The 18,743-nt window shown below is 35.0% G+C and overlaps 1 protein-coding gene across 1 annotated transcript; it reads right to left on the reverse strand.

Moving 5' to 3' along the window:
• Nucleotides 1–1,465: 1,465 nt before the first annotated feature.
• On the reverse strand, nt 1,466–18,442 carry LOC101895488 (hypothetical protein). The gene is made up of 4 exons (XM_005184861.4): nt 18,316–18,442; nt 2,612–2,725; nt 2,403–2,539; nt 1,466–2,336 (listed from the first exon to the last, which is right to left on the reverse strand). The coding sequence occupies exons 2-4, from the start codon at nt 2,714–2,716 to the stop codon at nt 2,225–2,227; spliced, it is 354 nt and encodes a 117-aa protein (XP_005184918.1). The 5' UTR covers nt 2,717–2,725; nt 18,316–18,442; the 3' UTR covers nt 1,466–2,224.
• Nucleotides 18,443–18,743: the final 301 nt, after the last annotated feature.

Below are 18,743 nucleotides of genomic sequence, written 5' to 3' on the forward strand. Positions count from 1 at the left end.
AATTCTACTCAAGTGGTTCTTTGTGAACCCTTTACCCCCTAACAGGGAGTTCTTTATATAGGTCCATGATATCGTATATCCCCCATATAACGGTACACCCCGATATTCGGTATTTTGATGATTTTAGCCACATTTTTAAACGGAATTGTCTTGAATTCTATACAAGGAGTTATTTGTGAGTACTTTATCCCTAGACATAGATTTGTCTATATAGGTCCACAATATCGTTTATCCCCCCATATATCGGCACCTTCCGAGATTTTAACATAATTGTTAATGGATTTTATTTTTCTTTTTTGAAAATTTCCTAATTCGTTCCAAATGGTGGAAGGTATTCAAAGTTCGGCCCGGCCGAACTTACTGCTTTTTTACTTGTTTATATTAACTTTGTCATTCCGTTTGTGACTCCTCGAAATACTCATGACAGACCCAACAAAGTATATCTATTCTTGATCAGCGTAAAATTCTAAGTCGATTAAGCGATGTCCGTCTGTCTGTTGTAATCACGCTATCTTTCGAACGAATTGAGATAGAAGGCTAAAATTTTGCACACATGTTTATTTTGCCAGTAGGCAGGTTAAGTTCGTAAGTGGGCAATGTAGGTCCACGTTTTCATATAGCCCCCATACAACGGTACCTCCCGATATTCGGTATTTTGATTATTTTAGCGACAATATTCTCCGGAATTGTTTCAACTTTGGTATTTGAAGTTCGAAATGGATAATACGGCCTATGACAGAAAATTATCTGTGCAGGCCCACGTCTTCGTATAGCCCCCATATAACGGTAACTCCCTATATACGATATTTTGATGATTTTAGCTATATTATTCACCCTTTATTTCAAGTCTCGAATTTGAATATGGTAGTGACTTATGACAAACAATGCCTATGTAGGTCCACGTCGTATAGACACCAATATAACGGCTATATTCGATATTTTTAAAATTTTAACAGAATTTTTTAAGGATTTTATTTCCAAATTAGTTCCAAATGGTGGAGAGTATTCAAAGTTCCGCTTGTTAGCTCTAAATTTTACAGAACAGCAGACAAACCCAAAGTCTGTAATGCGATTTTCAAACTACTTAAAGACACAATTTACATTTATCGATAACATCAACTTTCAATTTGCTTATGTTTTCAGTAATTAACTAAATTGTCCGTAAATTAACGACGGAATGGAAGTATTAGCGACAGATGGTCGGTAGTCTGATGCAATGATTTCAACTTTTAGTTATTTCTCTGCGTTTAAATGTTATTGTTGGAGGATCTCACTACTGATTTCCTTGAATTTTTCTGAAAGAAGGCACGCTCTAATCCAAAAATGCTTCATATGTATCAAACAATAGGTGCAACTTCTATGTATGGCATGGTTTGATAGCACCTTAACGAGAATATATTTATATTTGTGTTAGACCTATGAATGTGTTCGACATGATGCCTCCTTCAATTAATAAACAATTAACTCTTTTAAAATTTAAAACATTTATTATGATTTTTATTAATGATGATTATAATTACATCGTAATTCCATTGAATGACTTAATTTACAACAATATGTGTGTATGTATGTGTTTGGTTCCGTTGATAACTTTGGATGATGGGATCTCATGTGTCTATGTAAGTATTTTGTACAAATATTTTTTGGTTGTCTTTTCATTAATTTATTTGTTTTTGTTTTGTTTTGTTTAACATATATATGCATGTATACGTAGGGCAATATGTGTGAAATATTAAAATACATATGTACGTACAACTTACAATTCACGGTAAGGCGATAAGTAAGTAGTGCCAGAAAGGTGTATCACACACCATATGCATACCATACCAAATAAGTTAAAATTTTTAAGTATTGATTCTTTTTGTTGATTGGTTGTTTTCTTTTTTTTTTCAATATTTTGCAAAATACATTATTAGAAGAATATTCGTTGCTTCAAAATAAATTCTAAAAACAAAGAAGTGTTTCCATTGACATTGGGGCTTAAATCTAAGGATATAGTATGTATGTATGTGTATTAGACGTGTGGAGGCTTGAATGGTGAAACATAGTTTTGAATTTAAGCAAACATCTCTTGAAGCAGATTCGGGAAAGTTTAAGGGCTGTGTTTAATTGGAAATCTGTATTTATTTTGGTTTTTTCTTTCCGCCGAGTTTGTATGTATCTTCCCATGATTTAGATGCAGAGCGATTACAACAAGGTCCATTTCGAGCGTTTTCTGGGAAATTTACTTCTTGAAGCATGAGATTGGATTGAAGTAGCATTGCCTGTATTTGACTTGGCGCTTGGCTTCTGGCAAACGGTAAATGTCGTTGGATATTGGTGACCGCAGATAGGCACTGGAAAAAAATAAGAAAACGGTAAAGGAATGCTAAAAAAAAGCCAAAGGTATTCTTCATCCTTACGTGGGTCGATATTGGGCGAACATCATTTGCAAGCGATCCAGTGGCAAATTGGGATAAATGTTTTGTTGCACTGGCAGATCATAGTAAAGGCTACGCAAATCATCAATATCCGTATCAACCGAGTCTAAGCTCATATTCTGTGGGAATGGAGAGAAAGGAGAATTAAAAATCAAAATTGTTATTGCATTCTGAATATTTTAGGTATTTACCTGGGTTGTTTCAATTGTATTCTGTGGCCGGGCCTCAGCAATAGCAATTGAAAGGGCAATGGCGAAAACGGCAAATAAAGCGAAGATTTTCGAAACGTTCATCATTTTGCTAATCTGCAATGAAAATAAAGCAAAATACAATTATTCAAGATAAGTTCGAATAGGTGCTGTTCAAAATTAAATACAAAATTTATTTATTAGTCTGGCCATTCGAATTGGGCAATGTCCATGATTGTTAGTTAAAGAATGTTGATTTAGTACCAAATAAATAAAAAATATTTTGATTTTTTTAAAGATTTTTTGGATGAAGATGTTGTCAAGGACAAAATCATTATACGTCACATGCAAAAAACGATGAACATTAGAGGATTTGCAGTGGAGGATAAATAATGTAAAATGTTAAAATATTTTAAAAACAGCGCTGGAATCTTTAATTCGTATGTTGTTTTAAATTATTCAGGCCTGATCCTATGTCTGTTGTTTTTTTTTTTTAAGAAAAAGGAATACATTAATTATGGAATTAAGACTAACATAAAAATCGCTTATTATTTCAACAAATACCCTATTTCAACAAATAAATACCAAGACTGTTCTATATAGACAAAAGGAGAGGGTTTCGTCGTAACAAACAAAACCAACGTTCATATCTAATTCTCTTTAGGTACGAGCCACACCAGCGGATAAAGTGATAAATAAGTACGATTGTAAGATTTAGAATAAATGTCGAAGATACTGTGGTCTTCGTTCATTTTCTATTGAGCTTCGTAGGAATTGTTAAATATCCCCAGACAAAAACTAAACATGTGGCTACATAAGCAGCTTGGAGTCTTCGCATGGACTATTTTGTCACATGTCACAAAGGGATATCGGAGCCACACTCGAATTCTACCGCTGATTTCCCTTATAATTTTACATTAATATGCCTAGCCATGATGCCAAGCTGCTCGGTGGATCGATGCCTTTTTCGAAGATCATTAATTAATTAAGTGATTCATTAATTATACTTCAGACGTATAAATGTTCCAACTGTTAAGGTTGGCTGACTAACATGTTATTTACCATTTTCAGTAACCACCTCAGAAAACAAGTTAAAAAGTATAAGCCGGCTTTGCCAACAGATGTACAATTTCAGCCAATGTCCGTCTTTATACCCTACACCACAAGTTTGTCAGGGTATTATGTCTTTGTGCAGTTGTTTGTAATAGCCAAAAGGAAACGAGATAGACCCATAGTTCCGTTTGATGATCTGCATACAATCACCTTCTAAGTCGATGTATGCATGTCCGTCCACTTGTTCGTCCATCTGTCTGTACGTGTATTTTTGTAAATAAGGTACAGGTCGCATTTATTTTTGCAAAAATCATTTCTTTGGCTCAAGGACGAACCCTTTTGAAATCGGTAAAAATTTAGATATAGCTCCCATATATGCTATCTTCAAACGATTTGCCTTTTGTTGTGCCCCAAAAGTCTAACATCAGCCCAAATAGTATGGAATTCTGCACATACGACCAAATTGAGTCTAGAAGCAATTATTTTCAATTTGGTGAAAATCTGTTCCGATATAGTTATAGCTCCGATATATATTGTTCATCCGAATTGTTATTTTTGTCCCCCACAGCCCTAATATGCACTTCGTAACAACGATATTCGGGGAAATATATCAAATACAGCTCATTAATACCTTTGCCAAATTTTATCGAGATCGGTTCAGATTTTGATATAGCCATTTTAAGTTAATTGTGCACCAAATAGGTAGTACAAGCCCGAATTGAAAAGGCACAAATGCCTCGGCATATTTAGTAGAAATCGATTCAGAGGAGGATATTCCTTTCATATATTTGTTCCTTTGGACTTTAAATTGTAACTATAATCGTAGTTGGTATGATTTAATTCTCACAAATTCCCCATAAAAACTTTTATTTGTTATGTGAAGCTCTACTTAATAAGCTAAGTGATGTAGGGTATCAAAAAATCGGCCCGCCCGACTTTAAGACTTTCTTTACTGGTTTTAAATATATTTGAATTTGCGTTATGATTATTGAAACTGTTGACACTTTATGAGAAATATTGTGCATTGCGTATCTGACCTAAATCCATTATAAATAATACAACGTGCCAGATTTTGAATGTGGTGGATACTTCAATTTTCATAAATTTTAAGCGAATGATTGTGATTCAAAATTGTTACCTTTTGTGGAGGAGGTACGAAAAGGAGTGGACCGATATATTCCACATTCACATGAGATCTGTGATTAAAGAAATATTTAGATATACCACGTTTGAAAAGCATCGCTGATTTGTTTCAGAAGTCATGAGAGATATAAGTATTGAACATCTTGACCCCTTTTATATATTATCCTTACACCTGACTTTCGTTAGTAAAAAAATTGGGATATGTGAAGTTTGTGAGGAATCGGATGCTTATTTCGCATCATATGGGAGTTTTGATTATTTCAAATTTGGACTCCTTTGTGGGGGTGGTACATGAAGGAATGGACTGATATATCATTTTTTATGACAGATCTTGTATCAGAATCGGATGCTTAAATGTGGATGTGGGTCCAATACAAAAATTTCAGAAATTCACCTTATTATATGGGAGCTATATCGAAATCAGAGTTAGGCAGATGTATTTGTAGATTGTATCTGACCGACTAAATTCTAGCAGCAATTTAACTCTGTGCACTTAAATCTATCTTGATTCGTTTAAGTTATATGAAATCTGTGCAGATAATCACCAAGTTTTGTGGAGTTTGCCTTTTTGTCATGCAAGTAAAATGTGATTTTTTTTGTACCTTAATGTGACGGTTGGACATGCAAATATAGGCTTAGAAAGTGATTATGTTAAGTTTTTAAAGAATAACAATGGGTGTAAGGACATAATTATCTTTAGTATGATGTAGTGCAGATATTGTCCAGATTATTCTATAGATTTTCTTATATCGGAGGACTAAGTTCACACAAATCCAAGCATTTTTCCTAATCAAGAGATTTATATAACCATTTAACACTGGGCCATTTTAAAACATGCCACCAACTAAAAACATACACACATATTTTCCCCTTTGATTGTTGTCGTTACATACATATGTTTGTATGTATGTATTTATTTCTGACGCAAACAGGTACCAAACATTAACATCAACGACAACAACAACTACAACGTAACTGCATTTTGTTGTGAGGTTTTGGGATTAAAATCAAATTAGCTCCGATGCATGGCATCAGTAATTAGCATATTCTGATCCAGACGAATAGCAAAGTTTAAAAATTACCATCAACGGCGACAAACGATTATTGCTTACCTGCAATTACGCAGAATGTGCACCGACCTAATCGCATAAAATTCTCCTAATTAAATGGCAATCGTTTAAAGGATGATAATTACAGGATACAAGCAATTATTGCCAGTAACGATCCCTTTGCTCCAGTCTAATAAAAAATGGGATGACTTCATTTTCACATTAACTATTTGAGGAATGGTTACCTTTCGGACATACATTTTACATTGTTGCAAGTTGCCCCCTCTGCAAAATGGCTTCAAAGTTCATTTCGGGATGCATCATAGCAATATGTATTCAATAATGAATACCAATATTTATTTACAAAATTTGTTACGTTTTAATACCGATTGCAACAACGAAATGCAATTCACCTTTGAGGCTATTGAGGCAATACCCTCACGTCTCACCCATGGGATTTGAGGTGAAATTGGACACCTTCAATACGCCGAGCACAGGACTATATTAAATGTCGCATTATCCCCACACTCGCACACAATTGAATCTCGGAGTTGATGGGAATGCTTACGCATGTTACAAATGTCTGATGTCTGGCCATGACTGTGGCTGTGGCCACTTCATCGTTACTTGTTTCATTATAAATGACAAAAGTAGCCACAAGGCTTAAGAAGTCCTGTTTTTTATTTATTTTTCTTTGTTGCCTATCTGCACTTTAGAAAAAATTAAGAAAGAAAAACGCCGAAAAGAGAGTCCATCAAAAGAAATCTAATACCTCTTCTAAATTGAAAGAAGACATGATATACTTAATTTGGTTTTAAGTTGTTAGCAGAGATGTCGTCATTAGAAGGCAGAAAACTGTTGATTTTGGGTGTGAAAAATAAATTTGATTTGGGCTTCGTACTGTTTTGAATACAGGCCCCAAACTCCAGTGGATGGGAGTTGATGTCACTGTAATTAATCACAGTCACTAAAGACATTTGAACATGTTGCAGCTAGACAGGCTAGAGCAACATGTTGATAATACTGTATCATGAACATGTTGCACTCATACCATTGGGTATGAGTGGACACTTTAAGTAGATAACCGAATATCCGGTGGGTGTTTAGTGGATGCAGGAGTACTTGTTCCGCTAGTATGGATGAGGCAGACTAATATTATGCTTCATTATGCAATGATGGAGTAGAAGTTTTACAAATATTTGCATGCGCATTGTTTGTCACATTGCAGCCATTTCGGCAGGAAGATGTAGGAAATAAAACTAGTAAAGAAAGTATAAATGTCGGGTGGGGCCGACTTTATGACACCCTACACCCCTTTGCATATTCAGTAGAGTTTCATATGTCAAATAAAAAATATAACAAATTGGATGAAAAATATATATGGGAGCTATAGCTATATCTGAAACGATTATCACCAAATTTGTCATACTTGTTTCTAGGCTCAAATTCTTCAAATTTGGGCTAATATCACAGGTTTGGTGCGCAATAAAAAGCAAATCGGACGAAGATATATATAAGGGAGCTATATCCAAATCAGAACCTACGTGCATAAAATTTGAAAAACATATTTCGGTGCAGTATTTGATATATGTCCCCAAATATCGTTCTTACGGAGTGCATATTACGGCTGCGGAGGACAAAAACATCAAATCGGATGAAAAATATATATGGGAGCTATAGATATATCTGAACCGTTTTCGATCAAATTTGGCATACTTATTTCCAGGCTCAATTTGGTCGCATATTCATACTATTTGGGCTGATATTACACGTTTGGTGCATAATAAAAGGCAAATCGGACGAACATATATGTGGGCCCTATATCTAAATTTTGACCGATTATGTCCAATTTTAATAAGAATCGTCCTTGGGTCAAACAAATGACTTGTGCAAAATTTCATATGGATCGGACAATAAATGCGATCTGTTTACAAAACTACATGGACAGACAGACGGACAAACGGACGGACGGACGGACATACATAAATCGACTTAGAATGTGATTCTATGCAGATCAATGAAAGGAACTATAGACCTATAGTTCGTTTAGTTCTCGTTTCCTTTTACCTGTTACAAACAAACGCACAAAGACATAATACCTTGACCACCTTTTGATGTAGGGTGTAAATATATATTGGGTTAAGTTCAAAATGTGCACCGATATCGAACAATTTTCGTATCGAATTTTCATTCAATGGGAATCCAACATTTCAAATTACAATAAATTCTGTTGAAAATTCAAAAAATCAAAAACCTAATGGGGTATCAGCTGATTGTCGCTGGATATTTCAAACGAATTGACAAATTTTTTATAGCCTCATCTTGTGGTAGAGGATAAAAAATATTTGTTGAATCCCAAAACATGTATTTGTTTAGTAGTATTCGGGGTTATATCTTGACCATCACTACGATTTTTCAAACAATTTATAATTGTACTCACAATATTGCTGATTATATCTTGCATTTCAACTACTTTAAACTGTTTATATTTCTTTCCTATTAAATTTCTAATTAACACTAGAACATAATTTATTGCCATAATAAAATTGTTGAGGACGTGCATCCATACATACATACAGATAGTGCATTAAAGGCGTATCACTTGAACTTAAAGTACGTCACCCTAACAGCAAGTAGTCTTTTATCTCCTGACATAACGCATTAAATGTTGGGAAAACGAGGAGATTATTCGAAAATTTCAATCGGAAAGAGGAAATTTCTTTTTTATGTATTTTTTTTAAATATGCGCCAAATCATACAATTCACATGGACAACACAGTAGCTTGGAAACAGTTTTAAAACCTTTTTAAAATAACATTGGTAGAATGACAATAAAGTAGCGGAAAGAGGTGAAGACCTTCAAATGCGTTAGAGCACTCCAGTATTTAAATATGAATAAATCTTTTGTTACTCTTACCGTCGCTCGTTACCGTGATACTGGTAGCGTAGCTCGACGTCAAGGAAGTGGGCGGAAGAAAATAGCAACATCAGCAGAAGTAGTTCGAAAAGTAAAGAAGCGACTTGATCGAAACCCGCGTCGCAGTGGCCGAAAAATGGCTCATGAGCTGAACATATCGCAATATTCCAAATATTGAGAAATGAGCTCGGGGTAAAGCCATTGAAATTCCAAAAAGTGCTAAAGAGTTGCTTCGCTTGGCCGAAAGTGGTGAACTGCCGAATTTGGTTTTCTCCGATGAGAAAACATTCGTTGTCCAGCAGTTTGTAAACAAAAAATGATCGTGTTTACTTGCCAAAGAGGTCAGCTGAGAATGTGCACCTTCGGTTGGCCATCAGAACTCAAGCGCCGGCCATGGTGATGGTGTGGGCCGCCATAACAGCCGATGGTCGCTCTCCGCCCTTATTAGTCGACCGTGGCATCAGAATAAATGCCGAATATTATCTCGAAAATATTCTGGAGGTTGTATTTAAGCCTTGGACACGCAAACATTTAGGCCGCAGACCTTGGGCATTCCAACAGGACTCAGCACCATCGCACTCAGCAATCCAAGAATGGTTACAAAATGAGGTTCCTTGCTTCATTTCCAGCGCACAATGGCCACCAAAATGTCCGGATACCAATCCATTGGACTATTGTGTCTGGAGTATTTTGGAAAGCAAGGTTAGCACTAAAAAATACCAAAGTGTCGATCACCTCAAGCAAGCGCTTCGCCGGGAATGGGCCAAAATATCGCAATATTCCTTTGAAGGCCATAATTCGTGTCAAAGGGTGACCAATTCGAACAAATCTAGACTTATTCTAAAATTTGATGCTATTTCCCACATTTATTGCTTTCATTCATTGAATTAAAAACAAAATAAGTGAAAATTATGGCGTTTGACTTTGTTGCAGTTTTTTTTTTATCTCACCCTGTATACACCATGTAAATATATTTCGCAAGTGCTGCACGTGTAACCGGGTACTAAGTTCTTGTTCTATAAAAATTATATTTTCAAAGACGTAAAATGTATCATCAGCAAGTCCAATCAGAATCAGATAATTTCGCATCATAAAGTTGCATTGGGTACATCCTTAAAATATTCGAAGGTAAGCACCTCTCCATCTTTATTTTCGTTCATCTACACTAATGTACATTTGTAGTTTAATCCACTTCTAACTTTCAAAAAAGGCACGTGTCCAATTCTAGTTGCATATTTCTTCTAGTTGTCACCGAAGATGTTATTAACAATTATAAAATATTTAATCTCTTAATCCCTTTGGTCACATGAAAGAGGATAAACAATAAAAATTGCAACATAAAAAGTTTTGATTTTTTCACACAACACTTGTAAGAGTACCCTTGTATTTATTTATAAAGTTAGCATAAGTTTCCACGTGGGGAAAAATTGTTATGATAGCCATGAATGGTTGGGGTTTTAAGACCAACAATAGTTGCGATAAACCATCAAACAATGTCATGTGAAACAATTTAGTGTTACTCGATTTTACTCACGAGAGCGAGTGCTCGAAGCGTACAAGTTTTCCACTCTTTTGTTTTATGTGGGAGCGCACTGTTTTGGAAAATAAGGGTTACTTTTGAAACGTTTGGAATAGAGTAAAAGTCACTCCAAAAGTTAAATCTGTGTATTCGTGTGCGTGTTTAATAGAAAACTTGTATTGATTAAGTCCTGGGTTGGGGATGATCATTGGCAAAAGCCAACAAGACTTTGAATACCCTCCACCATTTGGAACCCCTGAGATTATTATGTTGTAAACTGTAGCTAAAGTCATCAAAATTCCGAATATAGAGAGGTATTGTTATATGGGGGCTACACGAAGACTTGCATTTGTATGGACAATTATCAGCCATAAGAAGTAGTACCCACTACGAACTCCAAATACCAAATTTTAAATATTTTAAATACCGAAAATCTGGAGGTACAGTTTTCGACATACTGGAAACACATTCGGGTTGAAATTGGGACTAAAAAATCCAAAAAACCTTTAATCAGTCGTTACAGTTATATTGGGCCTATACAAAATCGTGGACCTATATAGCCCATTTTCAATACCAACAGTCCTGCAGACCTAAAACACATCTGAGTAAGATTTAATCGACTGACTTTATTTCGTTCGGAAGCTAGAGTGATTTCCACAGACGAATCTCTAAATCGACATAGAATTTTGTGCTGATATAGTAAAAGTATATTTCGAAGTGTTACAAAAGGAATAACGAACTTATTATGCCCTCAATACTACAGTGAAGGGTAGAGATTGGCGACAAATATATTTGCTTTTGTTTTTTTTTACAGCTGTGGGTTGACAAAATGCACATATATACAAATGAAACAACAGGTTGACAAAACCCAAAAGAGTATTCGGCAAGTGTATATTACTCCCGCTCTAAATCGAGCAAAACATATTCACTCTTATCCGAATGACATAAACATATATATTTTTTCTAAAAAATGGAAAATGTTTTATATTTAAATAAAAACAAGTTAAAAAGTATCAGTCGGTATTGCCGCCAGAGATATACCCTCAGCCTATGTTCGATTATCTAAATATATTTCGACTAGTGATAAGGTTATTCAAACGTTTGATCCTCTATGGAGCAGATCCCGAAGGAATTGGCCAATATTGCCCATTTCCTATCGAACCCAAAAATATGATATAAATATTTCGACAGATGTGCCAAGTCTAAATGGAATCGGATGTTATTTGGCGATTTATGAGCTTCATGGGTACTCAAAATTTCAATATTTTGTGGGGGAAGTACCAGAAGGAGTGGACCGATGTATTCCCCCTTCACACCAGACCATGGGTTAATACAAATATTAGGATGTGTGAAATTTGAAGACAATCGGACTTTTACATCACATTTAATGAGATTGTAATTATTCAAAATTTTGACTATTTGTGGGGGAGGTACTTGATGGAGTGGACCGATATTGTCCATTTTCACACCTGTCCTAGCACTGACGCAAATATTACGATTTGCAAAGTCGGAGTAAATTCGGATTAGCCTTTCTCTTTCTATGCAAAAAATATGTTTTTTTTTTTTAATTTCGACCTTTTATGGGGGAGGTACCAGAAGGAGTGAACCGATATTGTTCATCTTAACACCAGACCTTGGGTTAATACAAATATTGGGATGTGTGAAATTTGAAGACAATCGGACTCTTACATAACATTTTATGAGAGTTGTAATTATTCAAAATTTTGACCATTTGTGGGGGAGGTACTTGATGGAGTGGACCGATATTGTCCATTTTCACACCTGACCTAGCACTAACGAAAATATTAGGATTTGCAAAGTTGGAGCAAATTCGGATTATCCTTTCTCTTTCTGTGCAAAAAATATATTTTTTGAAAATTTCGACCTTTTGTGGGGGAGGTACCAGAAGGAGTTGACCGATATTGCCCATCTCCCAACTGGATCTAAGTTTGACAAAAATATTACGATGTAGCCAATTTGGACCAAATCGGATACTCCCTTCGAGAGTTATCGTGCGCACCAGCCAGCCAGACAGACAGACAGACGGACGGACGGACGGACATCGCTAGATCGACTCCAAATGTTCTGAAACGGATTTGGTCCAAAGAGACCTAGGGTCTAAAACCGTTATTTCGACTAGGCACGTTTTGGCCGTATCAAATGATATATACCCTCTGTAGCCATATGGCTGAGGGTATAATGAGAGAAATTAGAAGTAGGACAGCCGAGGTCTTCCAATACGAATTGTATATCCTTTGAAACAATTCAAATATGATGTTTGTCAGCACGCATTGGCTTTGGATTTTTTCGCACTTCATCTATTCACGACAAGTAACTTAAAGGCTCGAAAGAAAAAAAATACAAAGTAGGAAAAAATATTTTCTTCATTATTAAATAATGGGTAATGGCGGCACAGAGTGTGTGCCAAGTACAAGTTCGTTGTGAGTTCGAGAGTCAGAGCTGGCAGACAATGAGAACCATACCAAAATAATATACATTTTTGATGTAAAGTCTAAACAGAATCAATATCTGGGGAATTGGGACCGAAAATTCAAATTAATTCGCCCAGTAGTTATTGGTTGGAATTGGTTGGAAAATTCGAGTAAAAAGGAAAGGATGGAAAAGCTGCATCAGAGAACTTAAAATACAGAAGAGTTAAAATCCAATTCAAATCCCTGATGATGACTATCGAAGATAGTCGAAATATCGGACAAATAAATTAATATATAAAAAAACAAATTCGTCTGTTTTTTTTTTTTAAATTCTGACCTCGAGCCAAACGAAAAACCAGAAAAAAAAAAAAAAAAAAAGGTATTTGGGAACCTCAAATATTTATTCTATTTTTGGCTTGAGATTTTAAACAACCCTCAAGGTTTGCAAACGAAACAAAATAGTGGAAAAGTGAGTTCTAAAGCTAGAAGAAATATTTTTTATACCTTTTTGACTAAAAATAGTGAGGAGACCAATTGTTTAATAATGGTAATTTTGCAAGTGTGCATTTTTGGAGATACATTAAATGAAAATTAATGAAATAATTCTGTATTCCCATTGTACGTCTGTAATTGGTGTAATACAACGAACTACGTCACCACACTGGTCAAAATTATCATAACCAAAAAACACTTTGCGTTGAAAATGTATTGATGCAGTTTATTTGATAACATTTCAATTAGCAGTAATCTAAATATTGGTAACGATGCGCCGGATAGCATTAGATATATGGGGGGCTTAAATCTATAAATTGCATACAAAATTGTTGTTTCATATTATATATCAAAGCTGGAAGCTTTAAAATGGATTATGTTCCATTTTGTGTATTTGCAACGAAATAATAAACAACAAATGAGATGGAAATAAACGTTGTAAATATATTTGGCTAGAGGGTAAACAAACAAACAAACAAACATTTGTTCGAATGTAAACCTTGGTCGAGTAGTTACCCGAAGCTGTGAATCTTCAATCTTGTGAAAGGGAAAATTAACTTCAACCGAAACCAAAAAAAAAAAACAAAGAAATCTATTTTCTTTTATTTTGTGAGAGTGTTCACGGGCAAAAGCCTTTGGCCGCAGACCTTGGACATTCCAACAGGACTCAGCACCATCGCACTCAATACGCGCTACCCAAGAATGGTTACAATGGCCACCCCAATCTCCGGATACCAATTCGTTGGACTATTGTGTCTGGAGTAATTTGGAAAGCAAGGTGTCGATCACCTCAAGCAAGCGCTTCACTGGGAATATGCCAAAATACCGCAGAGCAACATTCGGGTAGCGTCCGACGCCATAATTCGTGCCAAAGGTGACTGATGCGAACAAATCTAAACTTATTCTAAAATTTGATGCTATTTCCGAAATTTTTTTCTTTCATTCAATAAAATTTAAAAAAAATGTAAAAATTATGGCGTTTGACTTTGCTGCAGCATTTTTATCTCACCCTGTATATGTAAAATAAATTGGTGTTAGTTATTCCGCTTATAAGTCAAGACCCGCTAGACTGATTTTCGCAATTCTCGTCAATTCAGAAAGGGAAAAAATCTAAGAAAATCGCGTAAAAATATTCCAATAAAAAAGTGAATATTTTTGTTACATTTTTTTTCAATTTTTGTCATATTTTTTATCGCATGCGATTTTTTCAATTTGTCTTACAATTTTGAAATTTAATTTTTCTAAAGTTTTTCTACACTTTATATTGAGGGTATTATATACAGGTCGCAATTATTGTCCAATCCTCACGAAATTTTGCATGGGGGTAGAGTTTGGATCAGAAGTAAAGCCTATGTACATTTAGGAGTTTAAATGAACCAAAAAATTAATTAAATTTTCCTGATTTTGCAGTCGCTCTACAGGTTACAATTGAAAACCAATCGACACGGAATTTTGCATGAGGAGAAAGTTAAGGACAGGCAAGAAGTCCAGCATGTTGGATGACCATTGGATTACATTTAGCTGTAAAATGTTCCTCAACGTTCGTGTGAAATTGTTTTAAATACTAACACCCAGAGGGAGTGCGGAAATATTAAGCAAATACCCCCGATCAAAACGCTAAGGGTAACATTTGAGCAGGGCTCTATGACTATCAATTCACAGGAGAAATCTTCCAATCTTTTATAATTTTTCTTACGCTTTTGTGAACGTATGTTGCCCAATTTGAAAATAATTTATTACACTTTTTATAATTTTTTTTTCTATGAAAATTATTTGAGGAACTTTTTTTTATGAAAATTTGCATAATTTGTGTTTTTTGGCAAGCCACCAAAATGAACTAGTAAATACGGGGATATGAAATTATTGTCCTCAACTCAAGAACAAATAGATCAATTTGACTCATTTGATTTGATTGTCACCTCATCCCGTGGAATATGTCAGTTTTTGTCTCCTCCGTAACTTAATTCCTACTTGATATTTCGTGACGATTACACTATTATTGCATGAGCGCGTGAGCGTTAACAAGTTGTTCAAAGGGCACTTCTAGAAAACACAACATGTCAAGGTGTATCTTTTAACGAAAATTGATGACACCGAAACCACCATCTACCCTTGGGGGAACTCAATTCAATCACTGAAATGTAAAGTCAATGTTCTTTTTGTAAGCCACGAACAACATTTCGCTGCCAGAAATTAATATTTATTTAAGCTTTCTTTATTTATATAACATCGGTGTGATTCTGAAGTGTTCCATATGTTGTTTTTCAGATTTTCGAGAATGCTCTTTCTGAATTTTTGGTCTGGTATCTACTCAACTTTCGGAGATATCTACGTTAAGAAGCCAATAATTGGCAGGGGTGTCCAGCTATTATTATACCCTACACCACAAGGTGGTCAGGGTATTATGTCTTTGTGCATTTGTTTGTAACAGGCAAAAGGAAACGAGATAGACCCCTAGTTCCTTCTGATGATCTGCATAGAATCACTATCTGAGTTGATTTATGCATGTCAGTCCGTCTGTCCGTCCGGCCGTCTGTCCATGTATTCTTGTGAACAAAATGCAGGTCGCATTTATTATCTGATTGAGATGAAATTTTGCAAACAACATTTGTTTGGCCCAAGGACGAACCCTATTGAAATTGGAGATAATCGGTAAAAATTTAGATATAGCTCCCATATATATCTTCGTCCGATTTGCCTTTTATTGTGCACCAAACGTGTAATATCAGCCCGAATAGTATGGAATTTTGCACATACAACCAAATTAGGACTGAAAATAAGTATGTCAAATTTGATCGAAATCGGTTCAGGTATAGCTATAGCTCCCATATATATTGTTCATCCGATTTGTTATTTTTGTCCTCCGCAGCCGTAATATGCACTCTGTAACAACAATATTTGGGGAAATATATCAAATGCAGCTCAGAAATACCTTTGCTAAATTTTATCGAGATCGGTTCAGATTTGGATATAGTTCCCATATATAACTTCGTCCGATTTACCTTTTATTGTGCACCAAACGTCTAATATTTGTCCAAATGGGATGGAACTTGGCACATACGACCGAAGGTAGTATGCCAAATTTGGTGAAGATCGGTTCAGATATAGTTATAGCTCCCATATATATTGTTCATCCGATTTATTGTATTTGTTACCCACAGCCGTAATATGCACTCCGTAACAACGATATTCAGGGAAATATATCAAATGCAGCTCAGAAATACCTTTGCTAAATTTTATCGAGATCGGTTCAGGTTTGGATATAGTTCCCATATATATGTTTATCCGATTTCAAATTAATTTCGCACCAAATGGGCAATACAAGTCCGAATTTAAAAGATACAAATGCTTCGGCATATTTAGTCCTTTGAATGAGCGTGTATGATTGTATGATTGAATTCTCGCATAAAAACTTTTAATTATTAAGTGGAGTTCAACTAAATTAGCAAAGTGGTGTAGGGTATCATAAAATCGGCCCCGCCCGACTTTAGGACTTTCTTTACTGGTATAAAAAGTTTATTTGGGAGCTAAAAAAGCCAAATCAGGATATCATTTTTTGATTTGGAATATTCAAATTTAAAATATCAAAGGTCGAACAAATTTTAGTAAATTTCTTCCAAGTAGCAGACAATATTTTGCAGTTATGTCGAAAGTGTGAATTTTGAACAAACTTAAAGAAAAAATTTGAGTTCAATGCAAATCTTTGGTCCGTCTTCCATTGAGCTTATGGTCTCGTCAATTGGGTAAAAAAGTGTTTTTTTTTTTTGTATTGGAGTTATTTTCAAATAACTTCTGGGTAGAATGTCCCCAGACAAAAGCCTAGGGAATTGATGAGCATTGGTGGCTCTTTCCGAAACCAGGGTTTGGCCTGCCTTACCCCGTGGAAAGTATTACCATCTTTCTCCACTATTAGATAAACGTATTTTTTATAAAAAACAATAATTATGGGATTAAGCCTACATATTTACAACAAAAACGATATCATGTTTTTAAAAATGCTCTATATTATGTTATTTCGAAATAAACCCAATTTTCAGTCGACTCCAAGCAATTCGTGGCGCAAACTTTGAAATTCGTAATTTTTTCAAAACAGGTAAGTAGCGTATTTTATTTTAATGGCATATTTAGGATAGATATTTTCAAAAAGTAATACGAATTGCTTTTTAAAATTCTAAATAACAAATGTCAATTTCGTTATTAGTCCACTATTTTGCATAGCCCAACATTATGTTCCTCTAGATTTTAGTTACGTTAAAAAATTCAAAAACAAAATGAAGATCCACAAATTAATTAGGCTCCATATAGCAATACCTCTTGATTTTCAGTATGACAAAAGCCTCAACTAAAATCTCCAACACATTTACAGAATTTTGCTAGTTTGGGTTCAAAGTGGTTAGATTATCCCCTTGTTAAAAGTTGTCCAGTTAGGTTCATGTTTTGGCCAATGGCGATACTGGCCGATTTTATTTGTATTGAAATTCCCAACCGAAGCCAAATATTGGTGTTTTAATCTTGGTCACAAGTGTTTTTATATCTTGAAATCTAATATGGAACTACAGCTTTGGAATTATTGAGCTATTTGTTTTGAAATTAACAGCCGAAGCGGCAAATATTGGTATTCATGTATTATTTTAGAAATTATTTTTGAAATCTAATACGGAAACACAGTTTTGGAGTTATCGTCCCAAAATCATTGCAGAAGAACTGATTTAATGCAATTTAAAGATTCCCCATAGGACATGCCAAGAACACCCCAGCCGACTTTTAACACGGATTCCATTTCCATTCCCATTTTATATAAAATCCAGATCATCAAGTCAGTTATGGGAATAACATTTAGAAAATAACACTTCTGTCTTCTTTATAGAAATAATATTTAAAAAATAACACTTCTGTCTTCCTTATTGAATCGAATCGCAATATGATTCAATATGCAGAATCAGCAAAGGAGTTATTTTATATTTGTTCACTTCTGTCAGAAACATTAATGGAAGTCTCACTTTATACAGTTTTTCAAATTTTTCAAAATTATTTCAGTTCATTTTTGTAGGAAACTTTAAAAAAACACATCACTTTTATCAAAAAATCACTGTGATACGTACGTTGATTGTTTTGGGCTGCTATGCGATAAACTAATTCTTTGTGGTAGTGAATAGAATTCAAATCCAACACCGGTAATTTGATGTAAGCACTTGGAAACTGAGTTGTTAACTTGGCATCATTCATGAGTGGCCACTGCTTTTTATACAATCTTTGGCTCATCAAAACCTTTCTGCTAAACAAAAAAAAAAAAAAAAACGACGACGACAGCGTCAAAACACCAATACCAACACCAGCAAAAAACCAACAACAGCAGCATCGAAAGTTGAACAAACAATCCCCCATGCATACGTACATACACATTCGTTTCACCGACACCCAACAACATGTTGATATATTTTCATTCATCCCGAGTTCCCTACTAGGAGGGAGATACGTTGTTTAGCTGGAAACAGGACAGAAAATGCCAATAAAAATATTATGAAATTGT

The sequence above is a fragment of the Musca domestica genome, unplaced genomic scaffold (assembly GCF_030504385.1).
Source record: "Musca domestica strain aabys unplaced genomic scaffold, Musca_domestica.polishedcontigs.V.1.1 11, whole genome shotgun sequence".
Taxonomy (NCBI): domain Eukaryota; kingdom Metazoa; phylum Arthropoda; class Insecta; order Diptera; family Muscidae; genus Musca; species Musca domestica.

Excerpts from the sequence above, each read along its gene's own strand:
- LOC101895488 (XM_005184861.4), bottom strand. The coding sequence starts at position 2,716 with ATGATGAACGTTTCGAAAATCTTCGCTTTATTTGCCGTTTTCGCCATT. Across the intron at positions 2,540-2,611 it reads ATACAATTGAAACAACCCAG|AATATGAGCTTAGACTCGGT; the intron begins GTAAATACCTAA and ends CCATTCCCACAG. Across the intron at positions 2,337-2,402 it reads TTCGCCCAATATCGACCCAC|TGCCTATCTGCGGTCACCAA; the intron begins GTAAGGATGAAG and ends ATTTTTTTCCAG.